This window comes from Dipodomys spectabilis, unplaced genomic scaffold, assembly GCF_019054845.1.
Source record: "Dipodomys spectabilis isolate Male_0828 unplaced genomic scaffold, ASM1905484v1 ptg000032l, whole genome shotgun sequence".
Taxonomy (NCBI): domain Eukaryota; kingdom Metazoa; phylum Chordata; class Mammalia; order Rodentia; family Heteromyidae; genus Dipodomys; species Dipodomys spectabilis.
In genome coordinates, this window is record NW_024870709.1 from 25,182,809 (window position 1) to 25,199,003 (window position 16,195).

Sequence of the window (16,195 nt, forward strand, 5' to 3'; positions counted from 1 at the left end):
TGTGGCTCAAGTGGTAGAACATTAGCCTTGAGCTGAAGAGCTGAGGGACAGCGACCAGGCCCGGAGTTTCAGGCCCCACGACCAGACCCCCCCCCCCCCCCAAAAAAAAGTACATACATATTCTCCAGGTTATAGACAATGACAGTAACAGCTAGCCAAAGCGAGGCCAGCTTTTGTGGTCAATTCCGATCTTAAGAATTTCTTTATTTTTCCTTGATAAGAAGTTGTGTCTTGAAAACGTGACAGTACAAATTAATTCACTGAGTAGTAGGAACAGAAACATTTTGTTGGATAAAACCAAATTTCCAATGAAGGTTTAGTAACAATTTCTTCAAATATACTTTTTCAAACCATTTTTCAGATACATGATGCTGCCTGCTCCCCACAGCCACCACAGGAGGCAGGAAGTGTAGATTTTATTATACCATTTCACCGATGACAAGCTAGATGGTAGTTTAAAGTAAATCATTCAAAGTCTAGAATATTTATGTCTTAACAAAATTTCTGGTTCTTCATGCCCTCTGATTCTGTTTGATGCAATTTTTTTTTTTTTTTCTTTTGTCGGTCGTGGGGCCTGAATTCTGGGTCTGGGTGCAAGGCAAGCACTCTACCACTGAACCACCTTCCCAGACATGCAATTGTTTTTTCACCTCTCAATTTTTGGGTGAGGTAGAGGTAAGTTTAGATTTAAGAAAGAGATGAAGCCAGGTGCTGATGGCTCATACCTGTAATCCTAGCTATTCAGGAGGCTGAGATCTGAGGATTTTGGATCAAAGCCAGCCTGGGCAAGAAAGTCCATGAGACTCTTATCTCCTTTCAGCCACCAAAAACCTGGAAGTGAAACTGCTCAAAGTGGTAAAGTCTTGACAACAAAAGCTCAGGGACAGTACCAGGCCCATGACTGACCAAAAGAAAAAAAAAAGATGAAGAGACAGAGGTAGAGGGCATGGTTAATTTATGTAAAATAGATGGATGGTTTTCCTCCATCATTCACATAAATTTGAGCAAGGTCACAGAGTGCAAAGAATATTTCCAGATTTCATTATATAATGGCTCTCAGTCAAGTATGAGTTTGACCTTTGGAGTCAAATTTGGCTTTATCCATATTTTCTTATCTTTGAAACTCAAAGAACCACTCCAACTCAATTTCTTCTAAGAGAATCTGTTCCTGGCACAATTATATTTTCTAAATATTCCTTTTTCAGAGAAAAAGACTGTGTAACAAGTATGTATTAACATGCTAGGAATCTGCAACAATTCACAAAGAAATCAAGAGACCTTTCAGTTCTCAGGGCAGCAATTTCATATAGTTGGAAGGTCAGAGCCACTACAATATCAGTTCCACTTGGAACCAATTTTGTTTCAAAAGACTTTTGAGAGGCTAATTGGATCACATTTTCAGTTTCATTAATTTTTTTCTCATATTCTTCTGTTGCAGAAATGATATAAGATGAGAACATCAATACGTATTTCATATATGACAAGAGAAGAATAAAAGAGCCCTCTGGGCATAATTGCCTGAGTTTAGGAAGGAAAGTTAGATGTAAACTCCTGTCTTCTTTTTTCTAGTGTTTTTTTTTTTTTCCCCAAAAGATAAATCACAGGGCCGGGAAGGTGGCTCAGTGGTAGAGTGCTTGCCTTGCATGCATGAGGCCCCGGGTTCAATTCCTCAGCACCACATAAGCAGAAAAAGCCAGAAGTGGCACTGTGGCTCAAGTGGTAGAGTTCTAGCCTAGAGCTAAAGAGCTAAGGGACAGCGCCCAGGCCCAGAGTTCAAGCCCCATGACGGACAAAAAAAGATAAATCACATTGAAACATATATCACATTGATACATATATATGAGATATATCTCATATATATCATATGTGTATGAGATTATATACACACACATATATATGTAGGTTACATCTATAAATTTTGATTGATATGGAAAACTTTTTTGTAGAGTCATTCTCATCTAGTACTTGATTGATAGTTTCCTGCTTCCTTTGTAAATAGTTTTCTTATGACTATGTCTAGATGTTATATTTATAGTGATTTCTTACTCTACCTACATACAGAAAAACAATGTATTGTTCACTCTCCATATTCTTTACCTTCACTTTGTGGTCCAAACATCCTCATTTTTATAATAAAAATATGTCTAGACTTTGCAAGTGAGTAAAGAGATGCCATATTTAACTTTAGAGTTTGGCTTATGTTGCTCATCATGATAATGTCTAGCTCGATCCATTTTCCTGCAAATGTTATAATTTTTTTTTTTTATGGCTGAGTATATTCTATATTACATGTGTTCCCTGCTTTCTTTTTCCATTCATGAGTTGGGTACTCTGGCTAATTCCACTGTTTGACTAGTGTGAAGAGAATTGCAGTAAACCTTGGTTATATTGGAATCTTTCTTGTATATTGATTTGGGTTCCTTGGGCTGTATGCCCCAGAGTGGTATGATGGGGCTGTTTTAAGTTTTTTTTTTTTGGTCGGCCGTGGGGCTTGAACTCTGGGCCTGGGCGCTGTCCCTCAGCTCTTCAGCTCAAGGTGAGCACGCTACCACTTGAGCTACAGCGCCACTTCCGGTTTTCTGGTGGTTTATTGGAGATAGGAGTCTCACAGTCTTTCCTGCCCAGGCTGGCTTTGAACTGCGATCCTCAGATCTCAGCCTCCTGAGTAGCTAGGATTACAGGCGTGAGCCACCAGCGCCCGGTGTGTTCTCAGTTTTTTTGAGGAGGTTCTATACTGATTTCCACATGTTCTGGTTTACATTCCCTCTGATGGTGCATTATGACTCCTTTCCTTTCCACATGTGTGTCAGCATTTGTTATTGTTTGTCTTTTTAATGATGATTATTCTGACTGGGCTGAAATTGAAGCTTTGGATAGTTTGCTACTTGTAATTTATCTGTAGTACTTGTCAACCGTCTGCATCATTGACCACCACTGCGTAACTGGTGACTGTACCACAGACCTCACCTGCATGTACAGTTAAATCCTGTGGGTTATCATCTTTGGTTTTCTCCCAGTGTTGGAGAAAAATTTTATGTAGCAGAGTAGTTAGGATACTGATTATAAAATTATCCTCTGTCAGGGCTGGGAAGGTGGCTCAGTGGTAGAGCGCTTGCCTTGCATGCATGAGGCCCTGGGTTCGATTCCTCAGCACCACATAAGCAAAAAAGAAAAAACCTGGAAGTGGCGTTGTGGCTCAAGTGGTAGAGCGCTAACCTTGAGCTGAAGAGCTGAGGGACAGCGCCCAGGCCCAGAGTTCAGGCCCTACTACCGGCCCCCCCCCCCCCAAAAAAAAAAAAAAAAAAAGAAGATTACAGGCATCTGGCTTCTTACTTTTTTTTTTTGGTTGCTCATGGGGCTTGAACTCTGGGCCTGTGTACTGCCCTTGAGCTCTTTAGCTCAAGGCGAACGCTCTACCACGCAAGCCACAGTGTCCCTTCTTTTTAAGAATAGAAATCTCTTTTATCCAATATAAATGTAAACTTTTCATTGAGAATTTCTTATATGATGTGTGGTACAGAGTTGATCTCCATAATTATTTGCTACATGGATTATTGAGTTAAAGAATACCATGTAAAGAGGTAACTATGCGAGGAGATAAAAATGTGATACATTGTTTTTAAATTGATTGTTCTGTGATATATTGTCTTTTTTTAATATGCTTAGTAGATAGTCTAGTTCGAGAATACTTCGTATATAGTCTAGTTCGAGAGATAAAAAATTTAGATCTATATAACCATTAACTAGAAGTGAAAACAAGTGGAATGGGAAGTTGGAGAATAAAAAACAAATTGGAGTAGCTCAGTCTTGTCTATTTTCTGAATCTAGAATCATGAAGGATTGGCGTGGTTCTTTTATTTTATTTTTTAATATACCAAGGAATTGAACCCAGGGCTTCATGTGTGCTAGGCAAGCTCTCTACCACTAAACCACATTCCCAGCCCCTGGTGTGGTTCTTATGGAATGGAAATGATTCAGTCAGGTACAGTAGAGGAATGAGAGAATTGGAGGCTTGCTAAGTCGAACACAAAGCTGAGGGGAGTGTTGATGCAGCTAAGCTATTCTGAGGTTCTCTGTACCATAAATACACACTCTTTCCACCAGTACCTCTATGCTTGTCCTCAGGAGCAAGGTACTTGTTCTGTTTGCCTGAATCAAAATAGCATCCAGAGCAAGCATTTTAAATTCGTTTTGTGACAGAACTGTTCCACAGTGGCTGAAGTCCACTGCTCTCTGCCAGGTGCAATGATGGATTGAGGGCTTTTGTTATTTCTTCAAGTTTAGTTTCCCTCCCCTATATCTTTAGGGCATATGTCTTTCCTCCTGCATCTTGCTAGCTAAGGGGGAACATGGCGAGGGAGCTCCAAACTCCAAGGGTGTTTTCTGTTTCATGCCACAAAATGGATGGCCAGAGTGCCAGGTGAGTTTGCATACTCCTCATAAAAACACAAGGTCTTTTCTTTATCTTTAAATGTAATAAGTCATATAACTTCATAAGGAAAAGGAGGTGAATGTTTTTTACTTAGATCTCTGTAGAGAGTACTATTCCTTTGCAACTTGTGAGTTTGGAGTTATTCTTTGCTCTCAGAAAAGTTGATCATAGGACATGTATTGCTGTGCATACATAGAAACCTGGGGCTGGGAAAGAAAGCATTACTGTGCTTTGCTTTCTCCTTGAAACCGAGCCTTATATAACATTTAGCAAGAGGAAATAAGTTTTTCTTCTTGTTCTCTTCTTTGGAATTGATAATACTGTCTTCTCTTTGAAAGGAGTTTGTTGGGAAAAAAAATGCTTTTGAATTGGCTGCAGTCTCTCCTGCACATAACTCTTAAGACTGCAAGCAGGATAGAAGCAAATTAAACAGAAAGCTCATCCACCGCTCAGAAAAACACCATGGAGTTTTGAGGAGTGGAGAGACCATGGTGGCGGCCATGGGTGATCAGGATACAGCCAGACAATGTGGACCAATTCCCTCAGACTACGGTTTTTCTGCTGTCTGCTTGCACTGCTGATGGTGGTGGTGCTGGTCATCAATGTTACTCAGGTGGAGGTAAGTACCCCCTATACTTCTTTACAACTGAGTGAGGACTAGGGCCTCACCGGCCTGAGGAAGCTTATTCTACTAACAAGTTTTTGTGCCTTCTTGGAGCTTGAACTCAGGACCTGAACACTGTCCGAACTTTTGCTCAAGGTTAGCATTCTACCCACTTGAGTCACAACTTAACTTCTGGCTTTTTGGTGGTTAATTGGAGATTAAGAACCTCATGAACTTTCCTTTCTTACTGGCTTTGAACCTCAATCCTCAGATCTTAGCCTCCGGAGTAGCTATGTGATGTAGATGTGTGATTATGGTTTGTCGCTACTCAGTACATTTTTGTGTGTCTCCACATATTTTCTCCTTTTGAAGGACATTTTAACCTATGGTACAACATGAATGAATGGTCAGGACATTGTGTTAACAGCAATGTCAGTTGCAGAAAGAGAAATACCATATAATTCCACCTATATGCAGTATTTAGAATAATCAAATCTATAGAGTCAGAAAACAGAACAGTGTATGTCAGTGGCTGAGAGAAGGAATAGATAATTATTTATAATAGGTACAGTTTTCGTCTGGGAAGGTAAAAATGTTCTGGAGATAGATGGATGGTAGCAGGAGTTGCTTGTGATGTGAATGGATTAATTACACTGAACTTTACACATAAAACAGTGAAAATGGTAAATTCTATGTATATTTGACAGGGAGAAATGCAGACACAGATAGAGACACAGAGAAAGTGAAATTTCTACATTATTTAGAGAGGTCATGGGAAGTTTCCAGGCAGGGGAACACCATCAGAATGGAATTGGCATTGTCTTAACTGTAGCAAAACAATAGCAATTTAAACCAAGAAAAAGAATAAATACCTAGTTTTTATACTTTAACACCATTTCTAATAGGAAATACGTAGCTGAGCCAAACTCACATTCTTTAGAGTGTCTAATGGATGTTACTAATGGCTCACAGAGATAGAAATCTGTAGGACCCTATGTGACCATTTCATTGTTTGGTTAGGTACTCTGCTGAAAAGCACACAGTGAGTAAGATAAATACAAAGCCCTCTGGCTATCTTGTAGAACATCTGGTGCTTAGAAAACCTAATGAGCTTTAGAAGAGTGAGGGGAGGTGGAGAGGGAAAAAGAAAGAGGGCTAATAACCTTGAAATATATTGCAACTATGTGTGAAGACAGCATGGAGAACCTCAGTGATAGCTATTGACCAATATGGAGGTGGATAAAGCAACAAAGATTTATTCTGAGCAAAATATACTATGTGCATGTTTTGGAACACCATAGTTGAAACCTCTTGGTGCAATTAATATACTCTTTTCCAAACAAGTGACAGGAAAATAAAACAGGCTCTGATGTGGGTGAGGGTACCCATGGGAGTAGGTAAGGCTTAACAAGGCAAATGGGCATGAATATGGTCAAAGTAGTTTGTTTGTATGTCTGAGTATAAAACAGCGAAGCCTGTTGAAATTATTATGTTTATTATTTTGTGCTGGTCCTGGGGCTTGTGCTGTTGTGGGCACTGTCCCTGACTGTTTTTGCTCAAGACTAGCATTCTACCACTTGAGCCACAGCTCTGCTTTGGCTTTACTTGGAATTAATATGTCACGAATTTTCCTGCCCAGGCTAGCTTCAGATATGATCCTCAGATCTCACGTTCCTGCCTGTTGAGATTATTACTATTTTTTGTTTCCATTTCCTGGTGTGTGACCAGAGGCACACAGACATTGCACCTTGGTGTCCCTCTCCTTTGGCCTCACGTGTATGACTGCCTAGAGCCCTGTATGCTGAAATTATGTTAAGAAGTGGAAGATAAGAAATAACGGACAGTGACGGAGGAGGTGTGAGATTGGTTGGGTTATCTTGTATACCTGTACAGAAGGTCACAATTAACCCTCTTCCATTGTAAAGCTACTCTGTGCTACTAAAATTCAAAAATGAGCAAAGAAATACCATAATTAAGTTAGACCTGTAACTTAAGAAGTGCCACAAGCCAACAAAATGAAGCAGTGTCTTTTTTTTCCTCTCTCAGAAACTAGTGCATATATTTTGGTGCTGTGTGTGTTTACAAGGGGGAAGCGGGAAGAGGGAGAAATATTACAAAGTACCTTTTTAGCAGGAAGACCTGATCTGACTGGAGATACCAGTCTTTTGGGGCCACACAGTAGTCCCCAAAATAGACTTATCAGCTCCCTCCCCTTAAGAGTCAATTTGGCCACTGGGCACTGGTGGCTCACACCTGTAATCCTAGCTACTCAGGAGGCTGAGATTTGCAGTTCAAAGGCAGCCTGGGCAGGAAATTCTATGAGTCTCCAGGATGAGTGGTGCTGTGGCTCAAGTGGTAGAGTGCCGCCTTGAGTTGAAGAGCTGAAGGACAGTGCCCAGACCCAGAGTTCAAGCCCCATGACCACCACCACCAACAACAACAAAAAAAGAGTCCTTTGGCCTTTAGCTAGCTGTTAGTGAAAGGGCTTCTGTTTGAGAAAGCTTTTCCTTCTTCACTGTGAGGCAACCCCATAGTTTTCTCATAATGATTTTGTCATGATTTTTGTCACATTACGGTAAGATAGGTCTATAAAACTTGGGAACTATGTCTTTTGAGATAAAGGCAACCCGGTTGCTCTTACACACATCTAAACAGAAGCGACATCTGTTTGCCTGAATGTTGAGCCATGTACTTCAGTCATGGTGTCATTGTTTGTGTCTTTCTTTAGTACTTGGACCGCGAGACTGTTGCAGCCACATTTGTGGACAGCAGTGGACAGTTTGTCCTCTCCCAGGCCACAGGCATTAACCGGAGCCCCTACTGTGGTTATGAACACCAGACCCTGTCCAGCCGGGAGCGCATGGAGGAGGACTCCTTGCTGGCTGCCTTGCAGTGGCAGGTGCCTGATATGGGGCCAGTCCCATTTGTGAAGAGCACTGACCCTTCTTCCAGCTACTTTGTCATCCTGAACTCTGCAGGCTTCTTCAAGGTGGGAAGCCAGCTGGAAGTGCTGGTTCATGTGAAGGATTTTCAAAGAAAGCCCAAGAAGTATGGTGGAGACTACCTACAGGCCAGAATCCATTCCCCCAAGCTCCAAGCAGGAGCTGTGGGCAGAGTGGTAGACTACCAGAATGGGGTTTACAAGGTCCTTTTCACTTTGCTCTGGCCAGGCAGAGTTAAAGTATCCGTATCTCTGGTTCACCCCAGTGAAGGAATCCGAGTTCTTCAGCACCTGCAGGAAGAGAAACCAGACAGGGTCTTTTTCAAGAGTCTCTTCCGTTCAGGAAAAATTTCTGAAACCACTGAGTGTAATGTGTGTCTCCCTGGAAGTCTGCCCCTGTGTAACTTTACGGATCTCTACACTGGAGAGCCCTGGTTCTGCTTCAAACCAAAGAAGCTCCCTTGCAGCAGTAGAATTAACCATTACAAAGGTGGATACCTGAAGGGCCTCCTAACTGCCGCACAGAGTGCTTTCTTCCAGAGGTGGGTGCTGCACGTTTTAGGAGTAGAGTCCTTTTACTGGCCTTGCTCCAATTAGTAGGCTCTTGTTTTGAATGTGTATTCCTTACCTCTCAGCGTGATCTAGTTTAGGGACATTGGTAAAGAAGAATATAAACAATGCTTTATAGTTAGGACTAGCTTTTTTTTTTTTTTTGGCCAGTCCTGAGGCTTGAACTCAGGGCCTGGGTGCTATCTCAGAGCTTCTTTTGCCCAAAGCTAGCATCCTGTCACTTGAGCCACAGCTCCATTGTTGGCAGTTAACTGGAAGATAAGAGTCAACATGGATTTTTCCTTCCCAGCCTGGCTTTGAACTATGATCCTCAGATCTTAGTCTCTTGAGTACCTAGGATTATGGGTGTGAGCCATTGATGCTCAGCATGATTAGCACTTAAAAAATATAATTTTAAGGTGTTGTACAGACTTTCACTTTTCAGGTAATGCATATATTTCTCTTTTGGACAGTGTCACCCCTTCCTTTGCTTTCTCCCACTGCCCACAAGTTGCATAGTTCATTTTCCACATAGTGAATACTGAATACCATGATTGCATTTGTTCACCTTTCCGCGACCCTCTTTTTAGCTCCCCAAAGAAGCAGGAAAAAACCCCAACCAAACAACAACAACCACAAAAACACACACACCAACTGCCACCACAAGCTACAACATAAATAACCTGTTTCTGTCTCCTGGATTTCGTTTCAGTAAATAGTATTTTACATGTTCAAGGGAGTTATGCCTTTAGGTTCCTTTCTTATGATTATCTCCTTTGGTCTGATTAGCATTTTGTACAATATAATTTATTGTTATTATTAAGGTGCTGTACAGAGAAGTTAGCACTTCATAAGTCAGGTAGTAGTACATTTCTTCTTTGGACAATGTCACCCCTTTCTTCCCTTTGATTAGTATTTTTTTTTTCACTTTGCCAGTCATGGGGCTTGAACTCAGGCCCTTGGTGCTATTCCTGAGCTTCTTTTGCTCAAGGCTAGCACTGTACCATTTGAGCCACAGTGTCACTTCTGGCTTTTTCTGTTTTTCTGTTTTCTGGTACTGAGGAATTAAACCCAGGACTTCATTCATGCAAGGCAAGTACTCTACTACTAAGCCACATTCCCAGCCCAAATTAATTTATATTATTATTATCATTTTTTTTGCCAGTCCTGGGGCTTGAACTCAGGGCCTGGGCACTGTCCCTGAGCTTCTTTTGCTCAAGGCTAGCACTCTACCACTTAAGCCACAGTACCACTTCTGGCCTTTTCTGTTTATGTGGTACTGAGGAATCAAATCCAGGGCTTCATGCATGCTAGGCAAGCACTGTACCATGAAACCACATTCATAGCCCTTGATTACTCTTTTTAGAGTGAAATTTAGAGCTTGTCCAAAGTTAAAGTACTTTCACCTTTGGATCACCTTTTTGTCTGTTTAAACTCAGGTCCCCAGCCTGTAGGCTGGTGCAATACTGTTGAGCCACACCTCCAGCCCAATCGTCACTGGTATTTTGAGGATACAGTCTCACTTCCCACCTGAACATACACTTGAGCTTGTGATCTGCCACTTATGCTTCCTGTTGTTGCTGGGATCAAGGTCTGCAACTTCACATCCAGCTCCATTTCCATAGAGATAGAATCTCTTGATCTTTTCTGCCCAGGCTGGCCTGGCACTGTGATCCTTCCAGTCAAAGACTCCCATGTAGCTTGGGATGACAAGTACATGCCACTGTGCCCACTGAACTTTTCTGTGATCCTCCTGTTCTCAGCTCTCAAGCATTTTAGGATTACAGACATGAGCTGCTGGTGCCTGGCTACCCTTGAATTTTGATTCTTACTCAGCTGTCTTCAACTGCATACTGTATTTGTAGCTACACAGAAGACTAAAACAACACCACCAACACCAACACCACCTCATCCATGTCCAAGGCCGCTAGAGGTCTAAGTAGTCAGACGAGTTTCAGCTTGGTGTTGAATTTACCCTTCCTTTAGTGATGTGGCACTGCTTGTTGAATGAACATACTTTTTTTTTTTTTCTAAAATAGATGAATTTAACAAAATTCATGATTGCATATTCCTGTGTTAAATGTTTGGATGTTTATTTATTTATTACTTAGCACTTTGCTGTTGCTGTGTGAGCACAGTATCCCCAGAAGGACTCATCTCACTATGGGCAAAGTCTCAGGAATCTGACACATGACTTAATGCTGCATAAACTTGAACCCTAAAACTAGATAGTGACAAGACTTGTCAGCATGAGCAATTCCACAATCTAATGGGATTAATCCAAACTAGAGCTATTCACTTTGGATTATATATTCTTAGGGCTTGCTAAGCGGTACATATATATACACATACACACACACACACATATATATATATATTTACACACATACACAAACATATTCATACATATATATATATATATATATATATATATATTGTTGAAACCTTACCCAGAATCTCTTTAATTCATCGTAACTTACATACCCATGTAACCTACTTCCTGTAGGTGACCTAGTTTGCTGATTATTATTATTGACATTTATATTTAATCCTGTTGAGACTCTATAGAATAGCATCTATTTTTTACTTGCAGATAAAGATACATAACTGAAAACAAATGTCCTTTAATCTGTTTGTGCTTTTTTTTTTTTTTTTTAAATTCCTCTTAAAGTGGTGTTAATATCAAAATGCCAATCAACTCCAGTGGACCTGATTGGGTGACTGTCATTCCCAGGAAAATAAAAGGTAAGGAAAACAAAGAAAAAACAAAGGAATGAGCTCCATTATTTGTTATTTTTCTTGTTAAGTGGGGTGAGTTCTGGAATTTCATAATGTTATAAAATCTTTTTGTTTGTTTGTTTTTTTTGTTGGTTGTGGGGCCTGAACTCTGGGGCTGGGCCCAGTTCACCTCTTCAGCTCAAGGATAGTGCTCTACCACTTGAGCCATAGTGCTACTTCCGGTTTTTTCTGCTTATATGGTGCTGAGAAATTGAACCCAGGGCCTCATGCATGCAAGGCAAGCACTCTGCCACTGAGCCACCTTTGCAGCCCCATGTTGTAAAATCTTCTCTCCCTTTAATATGCCATGGTTGCTTCTAGACACAACTGAAAATATTAAAATTGATTGAGAAAATCAGGTAGACCTTTTTTTTAAAATACGTTTTTATTGTAAAAATACTAAACAGAGGGGTTACAGACATGAGCAAGATAATGAGTACATTTCCTATCAAGCATTGTTACCTCCTCCTTTGTTTTTCCCCTACCATCCCTTCCCTCCCACCTCCACAACTACACTCCCCTCCTCACCCTCCCCGCTCCCCGCCTCAATTGTAAAGTTCGTTTTTCAACAGTGTCTTGTACATCTCATTGTTACAATGGATCAACCTGTATCCCTATTTAAGCATTTTGTTTTTTTCCCTTCCCCTCCCCAAGCTAGAGAAGTGCATATATAACATGCAGGGCACCGACATCAAATACAGTGAAAATAGGAGTTATACCGTGGGGGAGGAACACACAAAGAAACAAAAAAATCGCATGGTACGTTATGTTAGGAACAATAGCAAGAAAGAAAAAAGCACTCATGTCCCTATCTTGGGGTCCATTTTGCTTAACATCATCTTATCTGGTCATATGTACATAGCTTTTGACCTTTTCTTCAGCTAGACCTTATGCTCTTAAGTCTGTAATTTGCTCTTTATGCTCATATAGATTTTTCTTTTTCTATCTCCTCTTTATTTTTCTCCTCAAGAAATATGTTTTCTGGGGCTGGGAAGGTGGCTCAGTGGTAGAGCGCTTGCCTTGCATGCTCGAGGCCCTGGGTTCGATTCTCAGCACCACATAAGCAAAAAGAAAAAAGCCGGAAGTGGCGCTGTGGCTCAAGTGGTAGAGCGCTAGCCTTGAGCTGAAGAGCTGAGGGACAGCGCCCAGGCCCAGAGTTCAGGCCCCACGACCAGACACAAAAAAAAAAAAAAAGAAAAAAAGAAACATTGAGAGCCAAACATGGTGACACACACCCACAATCCCACTTAACTTGGAAGGCGGAGACAGAAAGAATTAGTTCAGACCTGCCTAGGCAAAAGTCAGTGAGACCCTGCTTCAAAAGCAAGCTAGATGTGGTAGGTACATACCTGCATGTCCAAAGTTAGTAGGTGACCTGTCTGAAAAACAAACTAAAACCAAAAGACTAGAGGAGAACTGGAACATTCCTTAGTGATAGAGGACTTACCTGAGTTTAGTCCCTAGTTCTGCAAACAAACAAACAAAAGCCAAAAATACACTGAATATTGACTAGGGATGTGGCAGGGATAGGTAATGTGGCTTAATAGTAAAGTGCTGGAGGCCCTGAGGCTGAATCCTCAGCATGCATGTGTGTATACAGTCACACATGTGTGTACATGCACACCACACACACACACACACACATCACTGAGTTGAACACCAGCTGTTTTCAATGTACATGCATCAGCAGCATCAGCATTACCAGGGTATTTGCTAGACTTAAAAATTCTCAGGCCTCACCCAGGTCTGACTGGTGGGGCCCAGTACTCTGTATTTTAATAAACTTTCTATGTGATTCTGATCCATTGGTATAGATTGTTAATAGTAAAAGTCTCATGGACGTTTCTATTCTGGCTGCCTTTGAACCACAGTCCTTAGATACCAAACCTCCTGAGTAGCTAGGATTACAGGTATGAACCTGCAATTGCCCAGCAAGCAATAGCGATTATTTTAGTGATTTATAGAAAGAAAAGGGGAGCAATGTTAGATCCTTATGCAGGTGGCAGGCAAGAGCCTTTTAGTGGTTGTAAACCAGGCGGTGTTTTAAATCCCTCTAACCTTAGTTTTCTAATACACCTGGTTCAAGCAGGGTGTTGCATGGATACTAGCCATCTACCTGCGGTGAGTGCGTGGGAAGGAATGAGAGGAGACTGCCTCAAGGGGGCAGTCTCTCCCCTGTGGGCAGACTCCCCAGTTCAGTTCCTTCTTTGTTACAAATTCAGTGTGACCGCATCTATACTTTTTAAAAATGAGAACTCAGAAATCTTAGTGTGTGTGTGTGTGTGTGTGTGTCTGTCTGTCTGTCTGTCTGTCTGTCTGTGTGACTCAGGCCCTGCACATTATCTGTAAGCTTTTTTGGTCAAGGCTACTGCGCTACCAGTTGAGCCAGCCATAGCTCCAGTAATGGCTTTTTTGGTAGTTAATTAGAGAGAAGATTCTCATAGACTTTCCTGCCTCTGCTAACTTTGAACCATGATTCTCAGATCTCAGCCTCCTAAGTAGCCAAGATTACAGTAGTGAGCCACTGATGCCCACCTAGAAATCTTCATTTTTAAATATGATCGTTTCAGATTTTAAAACATTGGCATCCAGTTTTTAACTTTGTTCCCCCCCCCCCCCCCCCCCCCCGTTACTGGAGCTTGACCTTGGGCCTTGTATTCTAGGTGGGCCTGCTTGCACATGTCTGGTGCTCTATCACCGGAGCCACACTCCAGTTCCTCTTTTTTGCTGGTTAGTTGGAAATGGGGTCTCACAGACTTTTTCTACCCAGGCTGGGCTGAATTGTGATACATAGATTTCAGCCTTCTGAGTATCTAGGATTACAGGCGGGAGCCACCAGTGCCCAGCTCAATTCATAACTTTTGAAATATTGCAGTCTAACGTAAATTTTGTCTGTGGCCTGGATTCCAGCAGTGTACTGCCAGTCATGGCTCCGCTGCCCGCTGTGGCTTGCTGTTAGGTGGTTGTCGTCATCATTGTCGTCCCCCCCCCTTGGCTTGCTAGGCAAGTATTCTACCACTTGCTCTGTGCCTCCCCCTCTTGTTTCTGGCACTTGAGCTCAGGCCCTGGGCGCTGTCCCACAGCTTTCGTGCTCAAGGCTAGTGCTCTACAGTTTGAGCCACAGCTATACTTCTGGCTTGGCTTGGCTTTTCTTTTTTCTCTTTTCTTTCCTTTCTTATAGATAAGAGCCTCACAGATTTTACTGTCTGGGATGACTTCAAACTCTGATCTTCATACCTCAGCCTCCTGAGAAGCTAGAATTACAGGCATGAGCCACTGGTGCCTGGAATCCTTTGCTTTAGCCTTTCTTTTTTTCTTTTTCTTTTCTTTTTTTTTGTCCTGGGGCTTGAACTGTCAACCTAGGTGCTGTCCCTCAACTCTTCAGCTCAAGGCTAGTGCTCTATCACTTGAGCCACAGCACTACTTCCGTTTTTCTGGTGGTTTATTGGAGCTAAAAGTCTCACGGACTTTCCTACCTGGGCTGGCTTTGAACCATGATCCTCAGATCTCAGCTTCCTTAGTAGCTAGGATTAAAGGCGTGATCCACCAGTGCCTGGGTAGTTTTTTTTTTTTTTTCAGATAGGGTCTTATGCTAATTTTGCTGGTGCTAGTTAGCCTTGGTTGCAGATCTTGAATCAGATACATTATTAACTTTAGAGGACATATATGTGAAAGAAATATTAGTGGAAATAAATATGTTGTAGCTGTCTGAATTTGTTTCAGCCTATAACCAAGATGTCTATAGGCATAGCATTCCTCAGTAGTACCACACTTCAAACACCTGTCATGTCTGACATCCTCCAGACCTTGGTCCAACTACTGAATCTGCTTTGTGTTACTCCAGCTGTGTCTGGCTTGCCCACCTTGAGATGTTTCTGGTGTCCTGTGGAGTAGGTAGTGGGAGGAATATTTACCTTTACCTGACAGATCATTCAAGAACTGGTGGTTTGTGATGTATTATTCTTGTTAGAAGGAAAACAGGTCAATAACTAGTGAATCCTTTTATAGATTTTTAGAGGAACAAAGTATTTAGTGAGTAGGAGTAAAATCAGTTAGCTTTGGATAGAAAATAATTTTGTAATTAGTATATAAATGGAAAGCAGAGCAGGGCTTTGTATGTCAAGGGAATCAGCCAGTGTAGTAGAACTGAAGTTCGCAATAGTGACCAGGAGGGGGCACTCAAACACCTAACATTCTGTTTCTAGTTTTACTCACAAAATTTTAGTACTCATTAGATCTCATCTGTAGCAATGATTTCCACAATATTCTAATGATGAATTGATGTTTCTTTCATTATTTTAACATTTATTATATAAAATTTTTTTTGTAAAGAGCAATAGTCCTCTTCCACTAACTTTTTTTAAACAACCTTAGATTGCTTGGAATCATATTAAAATAGGAATTACTTTTGTCCCAATTGACCATAAGGAGTCAGTATGTGCATTTTACTAAAAAAAAAAGAGAGAGAAAAGAAAAAAAGTGCTATGATGAGGCACAGGGCATGCTTAAAGATGAGCACCTGGTTCATGCCTGTAATCTCAACTACTGGAAACCAAGATCAGGAGTTCAAGGCCAACTCAGGCAAAAACTCCAGACTCTACCTGAAAAATAAAGAAAAAAGAGATTGAGGGTGTGGCTCAAGTGGTAGAGCCATCTGCCTTTGAGTTAAATCTCAGTAATACAAAAAAAGGGAGGGCAGGAAATGCATGAATGTCAAGTTCATTAATTTGTCTGCATTACCAATTTCTGGTAGTAAGTATAATTAACATTTGCGCAGAAACAGTAACTGTTTCCTGTGTGGTATATACTTTTCTTTTTAACATATGTTTGACACAAAATAGCTGAATCACCAAATCAGTGGTGGTAAAATTGTAACTGCACTAAATTACTA

At 41.2% G+C, this 16,195-nt stretch overlaps 1 protein-coding gene across 5 annotated transcripts in view; it reads left to right on the forward strand.

The window, feature by feature from the left end:
- Positions 1-16,195, forward strand: part of Nxpe3 (neurexophilin and PC-esterase domain family member 3) — a 28,958-nt gene that overhangs the window by 4,799 nt on the left and 7,964 nt on the right. For all 5 annotated transcript variants that reach the window (XM_042677005.1, XM_042677003.1, XM_042677001.1 and 2 more), the window contains 3 exons: positions 4,771-5,051; positions 7,765-8,519; positions 11,198-11,271. In XM_042677005.1, coding sequence (XP_042532939.1) covers positions 4,959-5,051; positions 7,765-8,519; positions 11,198-11,271 — 922 coding nt within the window. In that variant the 5' untranslated portion in view covers positions 4,771-4,958. The remainder of the gene's footprint in view (positions 1-4,770; positions 5,052-7,764; positions 8,520-11,197; positions 11,272-16,195) is intronic.